Here is a 25,591-nt window from a genome sequence, read left to right on the forward strand (position 1 = left end):
AATGATTGTGTTTATACAATAACAATAAATATATTTTCCTTATTTGACACAGCCTGGAGGCGATCATCTCATATATCAAGGTGTGTATTCAGCACATACACACTGTTTGTGATGATTATTTTAAATTTAACAAATGAATATTTTTGAATATAATTTTCGATATCTGAGATGATAGATGGAATAGATAGATACCACACCTTGAGACGATCGCCAACTATTAATTTTAAAATATATACATATATAGCCTATGTCAATAATAAAATTGACAAAAAGCACCCCCGTGTTGTTTCTTTCGCCGGTTCCTCTCATGCAAGTGAATTTTCTTTTCCGAATCGGTGGTAGTGTATAATTTAACAATTAAAAAGTAAGGGTAATGATTCTTTATTGAATATAGGAATTTGAGTTTCAAATATGTATAATTTACCTTTACACAGGCACAGGCTTTTGCTTATCACAAGAACCGGGGAACTCATTTTAATCTGTAAATTAATTGTTATGAATAAAGCATATTATTATTATTATTATTATTAAATATGGAATAGAGATGAATTAATAACAGTGTTCTGTTATAAGTAGGATCGCATCCCATTGTCGACCGTACTCCAACTCACTATTGCTAGGAATAAAGTCCTAGAGTAATAGGACGCAACAAATTGTTCTACCGTTCTCAATCTTGAGGTTGAAACCTCAACGCAGATTATCAAGATGTCAAAAGAGACAGCTTCGATAAAATTACTAATATTGTAAAAGCAAAAGTCCTTCTGTCTGAAACCTTTTCACGGTTATATCGGTGACCTGATTTAAAAGGAATTTGTCATGATTGCAAGTTCCTGAACAGAATATAGACATTTTTTTTATAACTGGTGGTGGTAAGTGGTAATGGAGTCCAAACAAGAGATGGACAGTACAGAAAGCAAAAATTAATTGTACACTAGTCGTCCTAGCCATGCAGGCCATTAAGGCATCTTCGTCTCGTGCAGCACCCAGTTTATAAAAGAGGAGACCACGTGTCCTGGTAAGGAGGAGAGAAATGAGTAGCCAAATTTCTTCATACGGTATTGATAGGCGGTTAGACAGTTACAAGGTTAGGGGGTACTAACAGTACACACTAGTTTTGCTATAATATCTACCCTCAGGTTGGTAAAAATGGAATAAAATGTATGTAGATACTATAGTTTTATAAATTTCGCGCGGGTAACGCCGCGGTTAGTTAGTTATATATTCTCCATTATCCAGTAATCCTAGTGACCCAGTAAGTTGTGTATTGTTATGTATATATTTTGTTAGGCGTTATTGTTAGGACATTGTAAGCACTTGGCGACGCTCCATGTGACCTCATAAGAACTCTTCATGTTTTTCCTCCTCTTTAAGACGGAAATAAAGTTAAGAACTAATGAAGGGGATAATAAGGTTTGTTTTCGGAAACAATCAAATGTTCGTAAACAATCAATCTTTATGATTAGGCTTTTACAAGCACTTTTGACAATCTTCTTTTAACAATAATATTAAGTGAATCTACCACTGTTTCGGAATATAGATTATACAGAGAAGAACCGGTAAGAAATTCAGTAGTTACTCGTTTTAAACATTTAAAAATACAAATTCATATTAGTTAATTACAATTATATATGTATATATTATAGATGTATAAATGATAGAATATAGAAGGTAACTCAAAGAATGATTTTTAATCTAATATTTTAATATCATTATATAATTCTAGCACAAATCAAATCCTCTCTACAATTTTTTTTTTATATATGATTAACCTGAGGTCCATATTTTAACATGTGTTAGTCCTTGGAGCAAAATATATAATAATATGTGGAAGCTAAAAGAAAATCCACAAATTGTACCTAAGATTAGTGCACACATGCAGCGACGTACATACAGGTAGTTTTTTACAATACCACGGATTTTGTTTACAATATAGAGAGAGACAAATAGATAAGATAGCAAAGTTTCATATAAATGTTTTTGCTATTTTATTTGTAAAGGATTATTATTTTGTCATTATACAAAATTTATTTCAAAATTAATATGTTATAAAGTAATGTTAAATATTAATGTATTACTTCAATATATTTTAAAATATTTCTCATTGTATATAATACTATCTAGAATATATTATATACAATAATTTTATATGAATATTATGGTATAACGATGACACGGGCACGTCTTTGGAGAAATAATAATACCTACATAAAAAAAATATAATTAATAAATTAAAATTGAACTTAAATATTAAATTACTTTTAATAATTATAATAATAGTGGCTCGAACCCATAGAGTGCATAATAAAAATACTTTAAAAAATGTTAGTAGATCAAAATAATCATAATATTATTATTGGATAATAATATGTTACATATATCAAAGAGGTCTGTGCTCCTAAACTAAGCGCCGACATATTTAAAGAGTTAGTGAGCTCTCAAATAGTGCTTATTTATTAAATTTATTTTTAAAATACTTTACGGTAAAATAAGGAACAAAAAATTACAAACATATGACCTTATGTAATATAGAATTACATATATAATATAAGAAAGATGCACAATATTGTAGTTATTTTAGGAAATACTGATTCATTTAACAACATTGCTAACTTTTCATATTGCGTAGTTGCTTCCTTCGCAATTGTCAAGGCTATCAAAAACAATCCAAATCTAATCAAGACGATTACTTTTGTTTTAATTTTTCATAATTAATCCGTGATGACAAAAGATCCGTTGAACAAATAAATAATTCCTCTCGTAACGCCCTTGACCCAATCAGATCTGGATCGTGTCGGAACACTCGGCACCCTGATGAATTTATTACAGATGATGGATGTTAGTTACATTATACTGCTATATATAGTGTATCAGTTTCCAACTGTAATAATATTATAAATGCGAGTCGATTATTTATCCGTTTCTAATAGGCTATTTGATAATGCGAAAAATAAATTGTGAATTATTGTACAGTGTAGATTATGAGTTTAAAAATTGTTATTTACTAACGAAAATTGAAAATAATACTTAATTTAATCAATAATCACTAAATAAAAATGCATTTTTTTCAAACGTTTGTCAGGTGACACAAAACGCTCTTGATGCTGGGCTTATGATGAAGTCTCTTTCTTTCTTTCTTCCTCTAAGGTTTACTTTGCTTTTCTACTATATGTACCATAGATTAAAATACTGCAAAGTGACGTCACCAACCCCATTGCAGCGCCATATTTTTTATGTGATATATTTCGGCAAATATGTACAAGAATTAAAAAAAAACAGCTTTTACGGGGTCTTTAACGTCTACTAAATAATATAAAATGGATTTTAAAAACCAGACAAATAGCCTATTATAATAATACTAGATGTCGCCCGCGGCTCCGCTCGTGCTTTATGAATTGGTTGTCATGTGTAAGGAAAAAGTAACCTATGTAAAAAAAGTATCCTTCCTTGGATACTCCAGTTCAAGTTTGTTTTATAACAAATTTCATCACATTCGGTTCAGTGTTTTGGCAGTAAAAGAGCTACAGAAACTTAACTTTACAGTCGTGTAATTATTATATTTTATAAAATGATGATTCAAAAAAAGTTCTTTTAAAAGTATTCTTGGATAAGGAAAATTTGATTTTGATCTCGACATTGATTTTCATCGGCGTCCGATTTGACATTCGAAATATGATACCATATTGTTGTAGTATCCTGTACCCAGGCTTGCCTACGAATGGCACAGAATAGGAATGGTTGGAGGAGGGTGGTGCGATGTGTTCAGGAGAGCCACACGCATGGTGGTCACGACCCTTAGTAAAGAGGAATCGACTAGCAAGAAGATTGTTGTAGTAATTACCCCCCAAACAACTTTTTTTGTGAAATTCTTACATTATTCATATATCAATACTTTATTATCTAGGTGTGAGTGACATTTACGTTTGACGTTCCCGTGACGTCATGGCCTATAGTTAGCTACAATTTTTTTTCAACGCGTTCTTAGCTTTGTCAGTCTATCTATACTTATAAATAATCGAAGATTAAAAAGTAAGATTTCAATTTTTTATTTATATGAAACTTTTTTGATTCCAGAAATTTTAAAGTTATACGGGGAACGATTAACGGCGTGGGAGAGGACAGAAGTACGGAAGTATCCCGAAGTCTGGTTCCTCGGGCTCGAGGCAAGCAAGGTCCAGGCGTGGTCCACCTTACCCAACAATTGTGGCTTCGATGATGAGAACGGCAGTTACAACAAAGTAAGTTATACTCTTAATACTACTTCTCTGACCGTAGAACGAGCTCTCAGACTTATATGACAATAATTATACGACCTTTTTTATTTTTTCATCTTGCTTATGGGCCGATAATAAATTTTTGAAACATTACATTTATTAAAAAAGCTTATTTTTAATTTCTCGTGGGTTTCTTTTTAGATCTGAAAAATATCTAAAAGTTAGAAATGTTCCCGCTAACCGTATAATACTAGATGTTATATTGTGTTATTATCTAATAGCGCTAAAACACAGGAATTTACAGGCTGTTGTTGTTGTTGGTCCGAAGAAAATAGAATTAGTTACAAATAGTTCGCATTGAAAGTTGGTATAATTTTTCTAAGACATTACACAAGATCGGAGTCAACCTTTTAATGTCGTCTTAACTCACGTAAAACGAGTATTTTTTTATCTCAGCTCCCTCAGCTCCAGTTCACACAATAAATCAAATATTAGCTTCCCTATTTAACATAAATGAAATCAGAACGGAATCACTTTCTTTTTGTGAATACATAATTAAGAAGATTTGTTCATAATTACCGGCAATGGAACACATTTTATAAATTAAAAAAAAATAACGTCAATTCGAACTGGCTAGATATGTTTTTGTTTTTTTATTGGTTTCAATGTTGCCAGACTAATTTAAGCGTAAACGTGACCTGACAGTTAATGGTAGTAAAAGAGAACGTTACAACGTTTTACTAGAGTGAAACTTTTTAAATGTTTAAAACATTTATGAAGTAAATACATTGCAGAAACTCCAGACCGCTGGAAAACTTGCCGTTGATTATGCAAATGTGACCTGGTTTTTTGATCAAATAGAGAAAGTATTTCAGGCTGTGAAATCTCGAGTATAAGAGGTTTGCTGTGTACGGTTTTGTATATCTATTTATGGGCTGAAAATATTGCGCGTGGAACACTAAAACTCTTCTCTAAACGTAATAAATTTATTTTCATCTATCATGTAACGAAACAAGACTAAACAGACTATCGTAAAATTTTACCCTTAATTATCATCGAATCGCGACCAACGATTTTGAATCGTTTTGATCAAAAAGTATTTTTAACTTGTAATAATGGTCATACGATTTAAAAAAATAAAACAAAATTGAGATCAATTAAGTAATACATACTTAATAATCGTGTGCTAATTCTGGACACATTACCCTAATTTTAACGATAGTTTTACAATAAATAAACCATTAATAAAAGTCAGTGTTCCGAAAACAAATATTAAATAGAACGGAGAACGAACACGCGACAGTTTGTTGCGTCATTTTCGATGCAGCAGTTACAGCGGTAACCAGCAAAGATTATAGCACGATATAACAATATTGTCCTATATTTTAACTACGTATAATACTAGTTTATATTCAAAGGAATCTCTTATTTGCTTTGGTTTAGAGATTATACGCACATTTATCGACTACGAAAATAAGAGTGAAATCAAATTTACAAATCTGACTTAATACGAAAGGATGATTTATCGTCTCTCTCATTATCATTATAAGCCAGAACAAATAATATAGCTTTCTGGTGAAAGCCATATTATCTGTTCTGGCTCAGAAACTCAAACAATCAAAATATTGCTCTAAGATCGTGATGCTGCAGTTAAATGTAGGCACATTCCATCTCAACCATAAGATGTCCACTGGGCATAGGTCTCCCCCAAAGTGTGGCAATACTTCGGGCTATGTCGGTGACCTTAGTTCTTCTGAGGATCTCCTCATTTCTGATTCGATCTCGCCAAGAAACTCCGAGCACATTAAAGAAATATAATTATGATTATAAATTAACTATAACAATGGCACGAACAACACGTTGGTAGATATATTTTAACATTATAAAAAGTAATTAAGAAGAAAATATTACTATAACGCTACTCGGATGATTAAGAAACAAGCGCTCAGTACAAATTAAATACAATGAAATTGCTTTTTCAAAAGGAAACGTAGATTGTACCAAGAAAAACTGACAAGAAATTCCTTAGTCTTCAACCAATTATATGTATTCCACAAATAATATTCTTGTAGTTGAATGTTAGTAGTAGTCTAGTTCAAAGGGGGTCTTTGGACTTTTCACTTTATTTATTATATTATTTATTTATTTAGCTGTATTCATGTACATGATAAAATCTTATTCACAATCCAGAAAATTCACGACCACATCGCATATCGGTACGAGATCCTCGAAGTGATTGGCAAAGGATCCTTCGGTCAAGTGATAAGAGCACTCGACCACCGCAGCGGTAACCAAGTCGCCATCAAGATCATCAGGAATAAGAAGCGATTCCATCACCAGGCGCTGGTGGAAGTTCGGGTACTGGACCACCTCAGGTTGAAGGACAAAGACCAAACGCACAACGTCATACACATGCTGGATTATTTCTACTTCAGAAATCATCTCTGCATCAGTTTTGAGCTTATGAGGTACGTTCTTAATATTAATACTAGTATACTTAATACTATTTTTTTTATGCTATAGCTTGGCGGACGAGCATATGGGCCTCCTGATGGTAAGTGGTCACCATCACCCATAGACAATGACGCTGTAAGAAATATTAAATATTCCTTACATCGTTAATGTGCCACCAACCTTGGGAACTAAGATGTTATGTCCCTTGTGCCTGTAGTTACACTGGCTCAGTCACCCTTCAAACCAGAACACAACAATACTGCGTACTGTTGTTTGGCGGTAGAATATCTGATGAGTGGGTGGTACCTACCCAGGTGGGCTTGCACAAAGCCCTACCACCAAGTAAATAAAATTACCTTACTATAAAATATAGGCATAGAAAAAATATGTCCCTAATACTAATGCTACTATATCAAATAGATTAACGCAATTAACTATAAATTTAAACTGTAAAGATCGTTTGTACCTCGTAAAATATATAAATTTGTTGTATATTTGTAATATTAAATTAATAACGCTTTTTACTAAATGCATATGTACACGGTACACATACCATTTCTTATTATTTTGACTTTTTCTATCTCTATGCTAATCTCTGGAGCGGCTGAACCAATTTTGTTGAAGATGGCTAATGTAATAACGAGTAACTTAGGCTACACTAATAACTTTTCGTTAAATTTAAACGCGCACGATGTTGTGGGAATGGCTACCTCATATGAGCTACCTCAAAAAATTCTAAACTTATAATATTTGGATTGGCTGCACCAAAATTTATACAATATTTTTATCGATCTGGTATCATAAGCTCTAATGCCATTTCTGGAAAACAAGCAATCGTGGTTTTCAAGGCATTACTAATGATAAATAACTATTAAACTTGTATTGAAATTTGTAATTATGCTAATGTTCTATAGACGAATAACCTACAAAACACATAAAAGAAAATAAAATGGCCACCCACGCCAAACGAAGTTAACGTACTGCGGAATCTAATGAATGGCAATGCAGCTTGTATCACGCCGTACCAGGAAACTAGATACGTTAATTTTGACTATTACCGCAGTGAAGTATTACAGAAACGTTTCCAATACAATCAAAATCAAAGTATTCTTTATTCGAGTAGGTACTTACCAACTTTTGAATCTTCATTTCAGCTCAAAACCAAGCTGGAATCGATTCAGAATGTTGATTCTATCCAAAATAACTTGATATATTTGTATGTTTTTAAAATGATAGTAGCAATGCCCCATTATGAGGAATTACTTATATGTTTCTTTACCCCTCCAATTAAGTTTGAAGCTAATCTTGGCAGTGAAGATAACATTATTCAGGATCGATCCTGAAACTCTTTACATTGCGAAGCGGCCCTCAAATTATCGCGTTAACGCTGCAACAGCTGGCAAGAAATTCATGCAAAAATACATAATTAAAAATATAAACTCATTTTATAACCAATTCTAGAAATCTTGTAACTTATGACATTAAATTTTGAATCATAAACCTATCTTTTCCTTTAATTAAAGTCATTGTCAAAAATCGCTTTCAGACATTTTTTTATCAGGTATTGCGTTTAGTTTTGATTTTTTTCTTACAGATTAGCTCTACTGTAGCTGATTATAAATAATTGGAGTTTTTTTTTTTTTTTTTTTTTATCGAGAACCGTAACATTTTAATTATAACAGATGATGGCAATGCAAATTAGCCTCTCTATAAAAATACGACTCTTCAAAACAATTGAGAGTTGTATATAGTAGATGTGATTTTATTTATAGTTAGGCTTTATTTAGAAGCACCAGTAATGCCGGATTCAGCATGAGTGCCACCCCTGGGAGTACATTTACGAAGTTTGACATAGACTGGTTCAATTTTCGATACAAAATTATTAAATAAATAAAGTAACTTCATTCATAGCAAAAATTCTTCATATATATTGTTTAAATCTATTCTAATATTATAAATGTGAAAGCAACTCTATCTGTCTGTCTATCTGTCGCTCTTTCACGACCAAATCAATGAAGCAAACTTGGAGTACACATAAGGAATGATAAAAACAACAAAACAAACAACAGCCAGTAAATTCCCACTGCTGGGCTAAAGACTCTCCCTTTGAGGAGAAGGTTTTGGAACATATTCCACCACGCTGTTCCAATGCGGGTTGGTGGAATACACATGTGACAGAATTTCTATGAAATTTGTCACATGCAGGTTTCCTCACGATGTTTTCCTTCACCGCTGAGCACGAGATGAATTATAAAGACATCTCGACTCAACCCCAGTTAGTTTCAAACAAGCTCAACTTCACTTATTAATTTCACCCATTAAAGTGATCGTAAACTAATTATCTTACTGAATGCACTTGTAACGACTTTTGTCTTTGTGGCGTCAATGCACCCTATCTGGGACAAGGTATTCGCATTCGTAATAAAATCCAGCGTCATACATATCCATAATTAAAATCCTGAAGCCGCGTTTTCCGTACGAGAATTTCATACGCATGTTACCCATTCACGGAGTGATTCTAAAATATAACGGTAATCGTAATTACCGTATAAACGTTTAATGTAGAGCCTTATTCGAGACGTTTGAAGTAAAGTAATACGGTATGTCTAATGTATACATATAAATAAATTGGAGTGTCTGTATGTTACATTTACTAAATTAACATTTCTTTACAATTTTTGTCTATTTGTCCGTCTGTTTCGAATATCTCTGGAACGGCTGGACAGAGTTTGACGGGACTTTCACTGGTTAAATTCAAACGCGAACGTAGTCGCGAGCACATCTAGTAAAGAATAATATTAGGGTTATTTAAATCATCTTATTGATTATATTGACATACTTAAGGAGGTCATATCAATTATTACTATTTGCATTGCAAGGAATAGTAACCGCTCCTTACAACTATCGTAATTATATCACTAATTATATTTAAAATGTGTTATAGACACATATATATGTCAATTTTTTTTCTTGGAAAATCTCTTAATAAGCGTATTTTTTTGCTAAGAGTGTACCCCAATAGCCCAAGAGTTAACAAGTTACAAATATATATGTATAGCTGACGGATTCCTGGACAAACCAGGAAGTCGCCTGCGTCGCGTGCGACAGCTACCGGCCCGTTACCGGGAACGGGACGTCGGGATAGTCGAGTCCGGGACACGCGTAATAAGAACTATGACGTCTGCTCTTGCGCCGTTAATTATTAGTTTCGCCTCAGTAGTTGTTGTTAAAATTATTGATTATTTAATTACAGTAAAGTGGAAATCATTTAAATCGTTATTATCTATACGGATACGGATTACCAAAGGATTTTAGACTTTAGGAGTTTAATCTGATCCATTACTTCCTTATCCTATGATCACATTAATGTATGCATAACAATTATTATTAATGAACTCATTATTTAAATGATGTCGAAAACTTATTCAAAATATAAACATAAAACGATATATGAACATTACAAACGATTAACCTTTACTGTTCAAATCTTTTCTTTTACTTACTAATGAAAAAAATAATTTTAATATAGTTAGATAGGCTGCCTGTTTATCTATATTATCTATCTTCTATATTAATATTTTAAATGTGAAAGTAACTCTGTCTGTCTGGTGTTCTTTCACGATCAAACCGAATTTGATGAAATTTGGTATGAAGTAAACTAGTTCAAGTTTACTTCAATACGTTAATAATAAGTTTACTCCAAGAAAGGACATAGGCTACTTATTTAGTTTAACACATAACAACCAAACCCCTAAGACGAGCGAAGGCGCGGGCGCCTACTAGTAATTGTTATCGAGAGAAAAGGAAAACCTGCAATGGAGCATCTTAGTGAATCAATCACTTCGACCCACTATGATATCAAATCAAATCAAATCAAAATAAAGTTTATTCAAGTAGGCTTTTACAAGCACTTTTGAAACGTCATTTTACAATTAAGTGTAGCTGCCACCGGTTCGCAAAGTAGATTCTACCGAGAAGAACCGGCAAGAAACAGTAGTTCTCTTTTTTAACATTTAAAAAATACAAAGTCATGTTAATTAAATGCAATTATTTAAATTAATATATCCTGCTTGGAAGTCAACAAGTATTAACTCCACGCTTTTTTATCATCTATAAAATCTTGTATCGAATAATATGCTTTTTCTACCAATGTATTTTTTACAAACGATTTGAATTTACTAAACGGCAGAGTTAAAAATGTCTGCGGAATTTTATTATAGAAGCGGATACCCTGCCCCAAGAAGGACTTATTGACTTTGCGGAGTCGGAAACTTCGCGTTATAAGCTTATCCTTACTCGTAGTGCACATACAATGATAGGTGATACTGATAGAACTTTTGCATATTTGTCTTTTTCGGAACCACCCACTCATCAGATATTCAATCGCCAAACGGAAATAATTATTATATATATTATTATAGTATTATGTCTTGTATTGTTGTAAAACAGTTTTGCGCTTTATAATTCATATATTACGTACATGTATGTTTATACATATATATATTTCTTAAAAAAGCTGTGGGATGTAAATGGATTGTTTTACAATTTATTGAAATATATGCCATTGTTTGTTTCAGTATTAATCTCTACGAGCTGATAAAGAAGAACAATTACCAAGGATTCAGCTTAAGCCTCATCAGACGGTTCTCGAGTTCGCTTCTTCGCTGTCTGAGGCTACTCGAGGCGGAGAATATTATCCATTGCGACTTAAAACCTGTAAGTACTGGGTTTTTTTATCAATATACCTATTGTGTCTTAAGGTTATTATTATTTTTAATTTATGTAGATAGGTTGTTGATGTTGTTGAAGGCGAACTGATGGTAAGTGGTCACCACTGGTCATAGTCATTAATTATGTGAGAAATATAATTTATTCCTCATATAAGGAATGCTTCATCAACGTGCACTACTGCATACTGCACTGATACCGTTTAAACTGGAACACAACAATGCTGAGTATTGTTGCTTTGCGGTTGAAATTATGGGTGGCCGACCCATTCACGTTTGGAAAAAAACTTACCACTGTGTCAAAAAAACTAGTCTTTTAATACTGGCATAAATTCAATCAAGTATTTATGGTTATTATACTATATATATTAACTTAAATAATTTTATTAACTAAAATGACTTTGTTTGTTTTGCTTTATTTTTTCAATGTTGAAAAAAAGTAACTACTGAACTTCTGGCCGGTTCTTCTCGGTAGAATCTACTTTCCGAACCGGCGGTAGCTTCACTTAATTGATGAAATAAAATGACGATTCGAAAGTGCTTGTAAAAGCCTACTTGAATTAAGTTTATTTGGATTTTTGTGATTTTTATAGGTATATCTATATATATTTTATAATTACATTTTTTCTATTATAATTCAACAAAAAATTAATGACATACGGCAACATATAAGTCGTTATGGACGTCGACGCCTCCTGAGCTGAGGTTCAGTTTCCACCCTTAAATGGGTTCCCATCATCCGGATTTAATATTATAACACGACTCAAGACTTCCTGCACATACATATAGATACATAAAGCTATAAGGTTACTGAACTCCCCAAACCATCATGGCTTAATCTACTTTTCAAAGGTGGTTTTGACTGACATATTATTAATGCCGTCATATATTTTTTCAGGAAAACATATTGCTCAAAGCCCGGGGAAGTTCGTCGATCAAAGTCATCGATTTCGGGAGCTCGTGCTACACACACGCCCGCGTCTACACTTACATACAATCTCGGTTCTATAGGAGCCCGGAAGTGATCCTGGGATTGCCGTATGGTACAGCCATTGATATGTGGAGTATGGGTTAGTATCAACTGAATATTTGTATCAATATTTTTAGGGTACATTTGTTTGAAGAAACTGAATATATAAGTAACAGGAGGGAGAAAATGGTGCTCTGAAGTAGTATGTCATATAAAGAGCTCTCCTCTATTGTGTTAATTTTTTTAATGTAATATATAGCTTCAGTAAATCACTTTATACATTAGCACTTATTAGAAATATTAAACATTCTTTATAACGCCAATATGCCACCAATAGCAGTTGTTGTTATGCCTGCTGTTACATTAGCTAACTAACTTATCAAACCAGATTCTACTTACTAAATTGCACTTGTATGAAGGCAAGGCAGGCAGGGCCGGATTTAAGAGCCAACCGAGTGTCCGAAATGTCAAAATATATTTAGATATAGTCAAATTATGATAATGTTACTAATTATTGTTTTAAAGTTACCAATAGAAGTAAATACATTATACTACTTAAAAATAATAGTCTTCATGCCTCTATTGCTCCAGGGCCTTCACCCCATTGTGGCCCTGTGCCTTCAGGCCTAGTATACATACGGGGCGGGTTGCTATTTTGAATATAAAAGTGCAGTGAGAACATGTCTTCTGTGGTCGTTGCTCATAGAAATTGTTGATGTAGAAATTCTAATGCGTTGCCAACAATAATGTTTTACCAATAAAAGAATAATGATTGTGTCTGATGTATCTTCATATCTTATACAGCGTATCGAGACTGATGAATGTCAGTCTGACTAAATATATGAAAATATATAATAGTAATCAGTAACAATCATTGTATAAACAGAAATAAACATACTAAGCTCTAGATTTAACAAAGTCAATACATTCTTGGATCGGGTGTTATATCCATACAAATAAATAAAATCGGAGTTTCTGTTTGTAATATTAAAATAACCGCTTTCTGCTACATGCATTTGTCTTTATATACGGTACACATACCAAAACACACATTTTTAGAATTTTTGTCTGTCTGTCTGTCTGTTTGTTCCGGGTAATCTCTGGAACGGTTGGGCCGATTTGAACAGGACTTTCATTGGCGGGTAGGTAATGTACTAAGGCGTAACTTAGGCTACTTTTTATACGCAAATAATACAAAGTTTTGGAAATATAAACGTAACCAACTTAAGTTGAGCTCTTTCTGATATGGTTGTCGATATGAATTGGGGGTCAGCTTATATTGGTACTTGATCGGGTGTATGTTGCGTTGCGTTTTGCAAATTTCCCACGTTACGCGGACGTCGTCGTCTGTTTGTAATTTTTCTACTACGTGGCCATGAATGTATATACGGTACACATGCCAAAACGTATAATTGTAGAAGTTTATAATGAGATGTCGTAAGCAAACACATTCTGTAGTATGTTTAGTATCAGTATTGCACCCGTGCGAAGCCGGGGTGGGTAGCTAGTTCTAAAATAAAATTGATACTCGTACAATTTTTAATATTTTCAAGTAGCAAATTTTTATGCTTTTTGTACTTAGATTTATGGAATCATAATCATATATAAATTCTAGTATTTATTAATCTTCAAGCAGTATTAACGGATTTAACTATATAGCAAAAAAATCATGACCGCGTGGAATGGTAAATGCTAGCAACATTTCCCCGTTGAATCGCAATTCCGATCCTCTGTGCCAAAAACGAACCAGCCCTCCCGTCACCAGTGGAGGCAATGAGGAGAGTTATCACGCGTTAAAAAAGGCTATTTATGATCAAGGTTCAAATGTTTCAACTGAAAATGAGACAAAAACAGAAATTGGAATAGAGTTGCTAATTATAGCAATAAGATATTAATCTCATTGTTTAATTTCAAAGTTGAAACAAAAACCTACTAATCCACATTACGAAGTAATTTACATTTAATTTTAACTTGTTAGTAGTATGTGGATTATAAAAAGCCAAGAGTTAATCTTCGTTTAATTGCATGGTAAATTTATTGCATTTAATTACTTTATGTAGCTATGTAAATTGGTGGAAAAGCGTGACCGTGTTTCTTGCCCGTTCTGTACGTTCTCAATTCCAAAACGGCGTTAGTGATTTAATAGCCAACTAGAATTAAGAATATTATGGTTTTGATTACGTTTCATATAACATTAATTTACCAATCCTATATGAGTGTAGTATATAGTATAGTGGCAGACTGTAAATTTCCCACTGCTGGGCTAAGGCCTCCTGTCCCAGTAAGTAGAGGGTTTGGAACATATTCCACCACGTTGTTCCAATGTGGAATGCACATATGAAGAATTTCGATTAAATTAGACACATGCAGATTTTCTCACGATGTTTTCACTGCCGAGCACGAGAAGAATTATAAACACAAACTAAGCACATAGATAAAGTTGTGCTTGCCTTGGTTTGTACCCGACATCATCGGTTATGATGCACGCGTTCTAACCACTGGGCCATCTCAGCCCATCCTTTATGAATTATTACTACAATTAAGTACAAAAGTAGTTCCGAAAGATTTTTATATTATCTAAGAGGCATCTAGCCGGATATTACAGACTGATACTAAATTTTCCGCAAAACGTTTTACATCATTTTATAGAAAAATATCAGCGTTAGGTTCCATAACAAACAAACTCGTTCGCGCATACCTGAGAACATTAGTTTCGGTACATGTAAGTAAAAATAGTAAACAAAAACATTAAGGCTAGTTTAAATCTTATACCTTCGTAATAGAGGTGATTATCGTTCGAACAATTTCGTAATATTTCAACCATTGGCGAGTTGTAGACCGTGTTACGTAAGCGGCAAGTTTGTAGAAAGCTGAGAGAAAGGCGACGAGTCAGACTACACGTGTGTTCTGCAAATATCGACGTGTCTACCTAAAATTCTGCCTCCTTTACGCAATAGACAGATTCACAATTGCCATTGCTGTTAATATTTGAACTAAATTATTATTGTGTAACGTCTTGATACTTGTTGACATGTGTGGTGGAGTCTTTATTTTATTTTTTATTTATAGTTGAAAGGCAAATAGAGCATAAACAGACATTGTGTAAATATATATTTAGAATGTGATTCTGGCTTGCAATATAAAAAAATAATGGTTTTCGATAATACGAGTATATGTATATGTAGAAACAGCTAGAAATCAATTTGGAAATAAAATAATTGAAATAATCTTTCGTTGACAAAATCTTATTATGATAATAGTACAATCTATACTAATATTATAAATGCAAAATCACTGAACCAAAGTTTACAAAATTAAGTATGCAGCATGCTTAAATACCAGAGAAGGGTATATTAATGTCTAACAACAACAACAACAACAGCCTGTAAATTCCCACTGCTGGGCTAAAGGCCTCCTCTCCCTTTGAGGAGAAGGTTTGGAACATATTCCACCACGCTGTTCCAATGCGGGTTGGTGGAATACACATGTGGCAGAATTTCCATGAAATTTGTCACATGCAGGTTTCCTCACGATGTTTTCCTTCACCGCTGAGCACGAGATGAATTATAAAGACAAATTAAGCCCATGAATCAGCGGTGCTTGCCTGAGTTTGAACCCGCAATCTTCTATTAATGTCTAACATCTGACAACAAAGATTTAAACCTCAAGTGAAGTTGGAAGCGATAATTAGTACAACACACACACACACACACACACACACACACACACACACACACACACACACAAAGGTAGTAAATAATGTTTGCGAGGGTCATCATTATCATCATCATTATATAGTACAAAACAAAGTCGCTTACCGCCGTCTGTCCCTATGTATGCGTACCATTAAAATCACGCAACGGATTTTGATGCGGTTATTTTTAATAGAGTGATTCGAGGGGAAGGTTTTTGTATATAATACATGGACAATATAGTAAGGAAACACCGGTAATTTTAGACGTTTCTAATGTGATGTCGTAAAAAAACAAATTCTCTAGTATATTTGGTATCAGCATTGCACCCAGGGCCGTCTTTAGCCTATTGGAGGCCCTGGGCATATTATAGTAATGAGGCCCTTATGACTTTGACTGAACACTGTTTTGTTATAATAGTCAAAGAAACTTGCGAATAAATAGTACTCTTTTGAAATACCTACTTACTGATTTATATCTGTAAATTCTGGATGTATCAGAAAAGTTTATTTATAACTTTATTTCGAAAATATCAGTTGAAGTATCAATAGCAGATCTTTTTATATGATCTGAGGCCCCTATAAGTCCTGGGGCCCTGGGCACTTGCCCAAAGTGCCCACTGCGAAGGAGGGGTCTGATTGCATCCGTGCGAAGCGGGGGTCGCTTGTGGTAGCAAAAGTGACATACCGCATGCGTTACGGCGTATGAGTTGATGATAATCTTGTGACCCTCTTCTAATCAAATAATGTTACCTTATAGTTATATTACATGTTGTTTTGTATACACTTTATAATATAGTATATAATATTCAGGTTGTTATTAGTTAATGTATGAATTTCCTCCAGGTTGCATTTTAGCGGAACTTCACACGGGCTACCCGCTGTTCCCGGGGGAGAACGAGGCGGAACAGCTGGCATGCATCATGGAGCTGCTCGGTCCACCACCCCCTGATCTCCTACTGCACGCTACACGGAAGCGACTGTTCTTTGGTAAGTTGTATTGGCTTGTATCACAAAGAATGTTACAAGCTCTACGAATATTCTATAAGCGTGGTCTTCCTTTGTTTTTTTTTTTTTTAATATTTATCATTTGTTACCTTGCCAATACGATACTAAACTTGGGAACTAATAAGTTATATTCCTTGAGCCTATAGTTACATTGACTCATTCTTTAAATCGGATCACAACAATACTAATAAGTATTGCACTTGGAGGTTGTTGATGAGTGTGTGATATAAAGAAGGGCTTGCACAAATCCCACTGACGTTTTTCCCACGAAACAAAGTTTTGTTACTATAAATACCATAGGTTTGAGATCATATCGAAAAGTACAGACTAAAATATGATAGGGTATCATTTTATTATATTATTATAACCGATCTTTTACTTAGACGTTTAAAATAAATATTTCTGTACAATGATTAACTAAGTTTCAGTTAAATACCATCAAGAATGCAACTGACCGTTTAATTTTTTGTTACTACCGTAACAACCAAGACGGTTGCCCCCTTTTTCATCTGTAGGATGACGTCATATCCTTGACCACACCATGCACATTTATATGTTATGTATATATAATGCATAAAAATCAACGAATAGGTACTAACTCTTTATTTTTAAAGTTCTTTGTGGCTTTCACCAACCCGCATTGGAACAGCGTGATGGAATATGTTTCAAACCTTCTCCTGAAGGGGAGAGGAGGCCTTAGCCCAGCAGTGGGAAAATTACGGCCTGTTGTTGTTGTGGCTTACAGTAGTGATTTGGTATAGTTCGTCACGTAAGGAAAAAGCGTTCTGCCCGCTCCAAGCGACCTTTGCCACTCCTTATCTTTCTTTCTGTCTCTTTCTATTATATGAAGCTTCGTTTACTATTATTTAAATTTAATTTTTGTTATTTTATTCACACGATAACTTTAATAACAATTTAATTTCGTGTGACTGAATTATTCTGAAAAGTTGTTAATTTATTTCATTGTCTGTCATTTAATACAAATACAGTTAGTTTCACTTATATAAATATACATATTTATATAAGCAGAATCTTCTTCACTCCAGCTGTGTCCCGCGATAGCTAGCCTTTACATAACTTTTTGCTTACTAGACTATAATAAGTGATATTTTAAATGAAAGTACTTGACCCCTGTCAATGAATTACCACGACGCTACAAACGCTTTGGCAGATTCATGTTACGTTATAATATATGTAATACCCTTGAATAACTTTTGATGGTATTTAAAATGGGTAATTAAATTGTCAATCAAACGAAAAATATGTCAACGTCTAATATACTCTGTTTGCGAAATGATTATAACTGAATTTGACGACGCGAAGAGATTTTGACTATCATAAACGTATATTTGTATACTGATTATATAGTTGATGCAGCTTTGCTCGCGTTTCAGTGCATAAATAGTCTACGTTCTATCTTTACGTTACTATCTGTTTATAATCTCTCGAATGGCTGAGCCGATTTTGGACTTTCCTGGCGGACAGCTATGCATTAAGGACTAACTCAGGCTAAAACAATAACTTTCATGTTAAATTCAAACGCATGCGAAGTTGGGGACATAAGTAGAGATAAAAATGACTAGTGACTACTTCCTTTACAGATTCAAAAGGCTCACCGCGATCTGTGACCAACTCGAAAGGTCGAAAGCGGAAACCTGGGTCGAGAACTCTCTCTACAGCTGTCCAAAGCAACGATCCAGCCTTCCTTCACTTTTTACATCGATGTTTAGAGTGAGTACAAATTAATTCAAATATTAACTTTACATAATTCATTCAAAATAACGTCTAATAGTCGATGACGTAATATTTGAAGTATTAATTTAACTCACCTCTGACTCACTTGTAACGGATGTTTTAAAATGAGTTTAACAATCAATTTAGCGGACACTTTTTAAATTGTGACAATCGGTACACGGATTAAATAAAAACTCGTTTTATAAAGAACTCTTTGCTGGAACAACGAGCAAAAAAACATTTATTTCCTTTTTCGAATTTAAGCGGGAAAATTTTCGATGTCTCTTTTAAAAATAGAGTCATTGAAATTCTTCATAATCAGCTAACATATTAAGGAATACATAGGTTAAAGAACTCTTAATTGATAACTATTTTTTTTTAATGAAAAAAGAAACTTTTTTGCGATTGTGATAAACCTCTTTATAAATATGTACGTTATTTAATAAACCGCTAAATACATATATTGAATAATACTGATTATGTAATTTAACCTATGACTATTACTTACGTGTAATACGTTAAATATTTTCTTTTTAAACGTCTCATTGGTTAACATTATTATTATTAATAGAAATATTTTCTATTTGTAAGAAATAAAGTATTACAGTTTTTAAAATTAATACAGGAGAATTATTATATATCTCTGACACTGAACACAAATGTTAATTTTCTGTTTAATTAAATACTGTAGAGCCTCATTACGAAGCTTTATACTTATAACAACAGTAATTTAAGCCTTTAAGTTTCTTTGAGAAATACAATAAATATATTTTAACAGTATGTATCTTAATCATGTATATAACGTGTAAATATTCCATTTTTAAATTATACATATAAAATCTTATTACAATATGGCTTTTTATTGAAACAAAATTTCTTGAATTGTTCATACCCGAAATGTCAGCTGTGAAATATTTAACAGCAAGGAAATCTCAGCAGTAGTTAAGTATGATTCTTCATTATTAATTAAGACGGCTTTGTCCCATAGTATAAGTTTTACGACCTGTAATTTTCCTACTAATGGCATATTGTGTGAGTTGGATTACAAAGACATTGGCCAGTTTTCGGTATTAAATATTCTAAAGCTTTGTCGTCTACGTATTTTGACACAGTTGTACTGTAGCGATACTAAATGTGTTTGTGTAAAATTGCTACCAGTCCGGTTAGTCATTGAAAGTTGCAAAATACGGACCGCGATTTTATTGGTATTGCTTTAAAGGTTAATGTTAGTCATTGGTGAGTGGTGACTTACTTCAAAATGGAGGATTCTGGTATTGCGTTAACCGCTATTTTGTATTTTCTATTGAATATTATTTTATACATCGTTCATTTTATGTATTGTACTAATTAAATCAGATTGTTGTTCAGTTGGCAAATTTGAATCTATGAATCGGAAAAGTTAAAAGTATTTACGGAATTTTATTGTAGAAATGGATTCTTTGACCCAAGAAGGATTTATCGATTTGGCGTTATAAGCTTATCTAAATCATGTGCACATACAATGATTATCACTGATTATATCAAAATTATCCTATTATAATAATCCTGTCCCTGAGTGAGCCCCTGCTCATGTATATATAGATATAGCTGTGGCCCACGACTTTGTTTGCGTATAAGTTGAATGTTTTACTTTATCTTATTTTCCCGCGCTTCTGAGCTCTGTGTCACTCGAGATGACAGATGTATAAAGTCACAGATAATATATATTTATATAATATAAAAAAATTCTGTTCGTTAATATGTTACTATAGATCTGTGCACACTACAATTAGTACAATCAAACTTTCGATACATCGAGTTATAAGTTCGGTTTACTTTATTTTATCCAACAAATATTATCCAACAAATATTATAAGGACTTAAGTTAATGTCACTTTGTTTTATAACAAATTTCGACCTTATTTACACTGCGATCTATATAATTTGATTATAAAGTTGAATCACAAAAGGTCTCACGTAACATATGATAACTTATGTAATGGTGTCTATTAAATGCCATCGATTATCGATTTCTATTTTGCATAATTGATGTAACGAAAATTATAGAAAGTCAGACGAATCTTTGATTGATAACTGTGATAATAAATGAACGTGTTAAACTTAAAAATGTCGTATGTAAAGCATAAGCGATAATAAAACCAAAGTTATTTACTGGGATGTGGCTGGAACGAAGTCAAAGAGCTGCGACAATTGAAGACCTGCTCATATTGACTCCATTAAACCAAAGACTTTTCCGTAGTTCGGGTTGCATAGTTCTGTTCCAGATCCCTTTAGTCAGCGATCGCTCATCGAAATATTCTCTCCAACATTTGTAATATTTTTCTTTGGCTAGCTATAATAATTCCGTATGATATGGTAGGCATTGGTAGTTAACACCAGTCTGTGCTGCATTTTTGCTAAAAAACAATTAATAAATAAAATAAATAAATAAATATGAGACAACATCACATACATTACTTTGATCCCAATGTAAGTAGCTAAAGCACTTGTGTTATGGAAATCAGAAGTAACGACGGTACCACAAACACCCAGACCCAAGACAACATAGAAAACTAATGATAATCTACATTGACTCGGCCGGGAATCGAACCCGGGACCTCGGAGTGGCGTACCCATGAAAACCGGTGTACACACCACTCGACCACGGAGGTCGTCAAAAATAAATTAATATTTAAAAACCTTTATTAAAAGCATAATACCTCGCCTTATGTTGACACCGTCCACTGCTGAAATGAGGGCTGGTTAAGTTTTCACCGATCATGATATATACAGCAACCACTTTTAATCTTAATTTGTATGTAATTAAGATCATTATGTAATGTAATGTAAATATATATATTTTTGTTTAACTTTAAAAATGAGATTCTGACTCGGCGGCTAATTCAAAACAAAGCAGAAAATCTTAATCTGTAGAGGTTAATTTTGTTTTATAACACGGCACATTTACAAATACTCAATTACTTGTATATAAAGTATTAGGTATACAACGTAGAATATTACTCGAAGCTGTGATAAGAATGTTAGCAATTCACTTTTAGATTGCAATTCTAGGTAGGTGGGCGAAAATTAATGAACTAGATACTTCTACTAGTTATTACTGTGGTATTACTATATACCGATATGGCCCAGTGGTAAGAACGCGTTATATCATAACAAATGATTGCGCGTTCTAGCAACAACTTATTATCCCGTGCTTAATTTGTATTTATAATTCATGCCGTGTTTCAAATGAAGGAAAACATCGTAAATAAATCTGTCAAATTTAAATAAATTTCTTCCACATGTGTATTTTCGGAGGAATAAGTTCCAAAAACTTACTTAAAGGGAGAGGAGGCTTTAGCCCAGTAGGTTAGGCATTTATGGATTGTAACAGTATAATAGTAAAAAATTATACCAAAATTAAATTGTAATTAAAATGTGTAATATTTTAGTCATGAAATTTTTATTTTTGTTTCTTAATTTTAGGCTGACAGAATACTCACCTTTGCCAATGTCACTAATACTCAAAGAACAAAAAGATACGCTGTCATCAGTGAGATATAAGACATTACTTTCCTTGTATCTTTCAACGTGTGTTCCAGTAATTAGAAGGTCACTCAAACATATAAAATAAAACAATATAATAAAACATCGATAGAAATAATGACCCTATTTACACTTAAAAAATAAATCCAGTCATTGAATGAGTGTAAGAAGTATAACTAGATAAAAAAACCGAAAGGTTATAAGAATTAATCATTGATGACATTGTTTCCCATCGGTAAATAAAATGTTAAAGTATCAAAACGGTTCTCAGTGATTTTTTACAAACGTTTTACGTAAGATAAGTAAGAATACCACTTTCACCCGGGTTCACACTTTTTTTCTGATATCATAGGAAGATATGAATGTTTGAATGAGTGAATGAGCTATAACCGGTTTAATGTAAACGAATTGTAGCGTAGGTCGTAAAAGTAAAAGTTAATTCACACGATAATTATCAATTTGATGAAAAAAAAGAATTCCTACGTCTGTTTTGTGATTGGTGGATAATTAGTTACAGTCGGAAGAAACATGAATGTCTCATATTAAAAATATTGCATTGTTTATAAATATAATAATGAAATTAATCTGTTATTTTAATGTTGACAGCTCTTGTACACATCGGAAACAATTAGTAATGCAGAAAGTAATGTAACATATTCCAGACGTGGTAGTTATATATAAAATGGAGTAATTTTTTTATTCGTTTTGTGTGTTGTTGATCATTGGCCCAAACGATGACCAAGGAGTTCGGATAGGTCCAGACTTTATAGTAAAACACATATTGCAACGAGCGGACGATTAATTAAATATTATTATTATGGAATTGTATTAGAAACAAACGAAAAAGCCTCCTTTCGCTTACTCACAAAGAGCGTTAAAAAAGTTATATCTTTCTTAATAGACAACTTGTGTGAAATTGGGATAGTCGAGGAAAATAATGATTCCACATTGATTCCATGATCTTCAAAAAATCTTCAAAAAACTGATACTTCAAATCATTAATTAAACTTTGGATATGTTTTATCCAATATATGTAAGTCTATTAAAAAGCAGCAGATTATCATTTACACTACGGCCGTGCTTAGAATGGCTACTTCGTAACCGTATTTCGACAAAGATATAAATCTTCTAAGATTATATTTGTTCCGGTTCGTTGAATATGTGTATCAATGGACCTTTGTTGTTTGGAGGTTAGTGTTGAACAATGACGACATTAATATCTGCTCAAGTATTACATAAGTCTATGCGCGGTTCTTTAGGGCTTCCAAATAATATATATTCTGTGATCACAGGATTATCAACAACAGGTTGTAAGCAGAATTTCTATGAAATTAGACACATGCAGGTTTTCTCACGATGTTTTCCTTCACCACCGAGCACGAGATTAATTTATAATCACAAATCAAGCACATGAATATTTGGGTTTTGAACCCACAAACATCGATTAAAATGCACGCGTTCTAACCACTGGGCCATCTCGGCTCTTCAGAATTATAATACATGTTCAAGACAATAGGTGTTGATAAGGGTTACTTGGTATTGTATCTTGCCTAACGCGATGACGTTTCTCGACCCGTTTCGAAAATCGAGATCGGGATAATGTTGATAATTGTGTTCATAAGGAGAGGTAAATAGGGACATTAGTAATTCCATATCCATTCCAATTCCAATCCATTATCGAGTTCCACTAGATAAAAATAAAAAGCATGGTAAATATTCCGTTTTAAATAGGAGTGGAAATATCTCCTAATGCGTATGAGTACTATATAAAAACCCCGCGTAGTTTTAAATTCGCCTTTCCATATTTATTAAAACATGCATCAACTCAAATGACATTAAATTCACATGTTAGAGGGCTATACACATTACAGAGTATATATGATCGTTGTAGTCCAATGATATTCATAAGTATAAGAGAAGAAAGTTGGATATTTGTAAACAAATTGTTGCTTGTTCCATTCATTATAAAGAAACAAAGATCAGCGGTACGCAAATTAGCAATTGCGCATGCGTAATGACCATTAATCATATCTCGCACTTTGCTTAAATCGTCGGGCTATGAACCGTGTACCGCGTAGAGTCGCCATGAGATAAGATCTTAATGTTTAACTTTTGAAATAATTATACCTGCTTAATATTTTTTTCCTGGGATAAAATTTTATGTAGGTAGTTATATACGATTAAACACATTTTAAGCTGCAGTATAATATAACAATGCTTTATATTTTATATTTATATTATAAATATATTTCATAGGAGTTTATACTAACTCTAGTTTAACAGTAAATTACTGCGTTATAATTTGTTTATTATGTAAATCAATAATTTACTGAACTATTATGGAACAGTACAGTACCTAGTTTATGTAGTTTCTTGCGAAATTTCAATTCAATCGTTTGTGAGGTATTTAAACTTGTTTGTTGGTGCAAGATTTGACCCAGGCGTGAACAGGTGGAGCTAAATAAAGGCTTGTAAATGGGATATCAAAATTTATTGATTTAAGAGATTAATCTCCTTTATTAATTGATGTAATATAATTAATTGTATTACATCAATTAGTTTTCGGTGTGATCGTTTCATTATTATTATATAACACGGGTTGGTGAACGAGCAGATGGGCTACCTATTTGTCAATAAAGTATTTGAACATCTGATGAATACAATAATCAAACTACTTAACTTGGTGGTAGGGCTTTGTGCAAGCCCGTCTGGGTAGGTACCACCCACTTATAAGTTATTCTACCGGAAAACAACAGTACTCAGTATTGTTGTGTTCCGGTTTGAAGGGTGAGTGAGCCAGTGTAACTACAGGCACAAGGGACATAACATCTTAGTTCTCAAGGATGGTGGCGCATTGACGATGCGAATAGATACGAATAGTTAATATTTCTTACAGCATCATTGTCCATGGGTGATGGTGACCAATTATCATCAGTTGGCCCATATACTCGTCCGCCAACCTAAAATCTATCCATAAAAAAAATCAAAACCGTTGAAACGGTTTCACAAACAACGATAAGCCTTAAAGTAGGACACATTTCACAGTGAATTTGTTTAAAAAAAGTCGCTCTTCAATTTGAATTGAGTAATACTTAAATTAAAGAGAGAGATGCATAATAATGTCCCACTGTCAAGGCGATCGTTTGTTACATTACAACTTACAAGACAACGTAACAGCGCACCTTCGTGCCTCACCGTTTTCGCATACTTGACCTTTGTGCCGTGAGAGTGGTGAAAGTTTTAGGGATAGGCTCAGCGTCGTGATCATCAG

The 25,591-nt window shown here is 33.2% G+C and overlaps 1 protein-coding gene across 2 annotated transcripts in view; it reads left to right on the top strand.

Annotated features, from left to right (window-relative positions):
- LOC124531440 (dual specificity tyrosine-phosphorylation-regulated kinase 2) overlaps positions 1-25,591 on the top strand; it is a 59,924-nt gene that overhangs the window by 28,795 nt on the left and 5,538 nt on the right. For both annotated transcript variants that reach the window (XM_047106025.1, XM_047106024.1), the window contains exons 3-8: positions 4,072-4,235; positions 6,402-6,679; positions 11,243-11,381; positions 12,291-12,462; positions 16,900-17,043; positions 18,663-18,792. In XM_047106025.1, the coding sequence (XP_046961981.1) occupies positions 4,072-4,235; positions 6,402-6,679; positions 11,243-11,381; positions 12,291-12,462; positions 16,900-17,043; positions 18,663-18,792 (1,027 nt within the window). The remainder of the gene's footprint in view (positions 1-4,071; positions 4,236-6,401; positions 6,680-11,242; positions 11,382-12,290; positions 12,463-16,899; positions 17,044-18,662; positions 18,793-25,591) is intronic.

This window comes from Vanessa cardui, chromosome 7 (genome assembly GCF_905220365.1).
Source record: "Vanessa cardui chromosome 7, ilVanCard2.1, whole genome shotgun sequence".
NCBI lineage: Eukaryota > Metazoa > Arthropoda > Insecta > Lepidoptera > Nymphalidae > Vanessa > Vanessa cardui.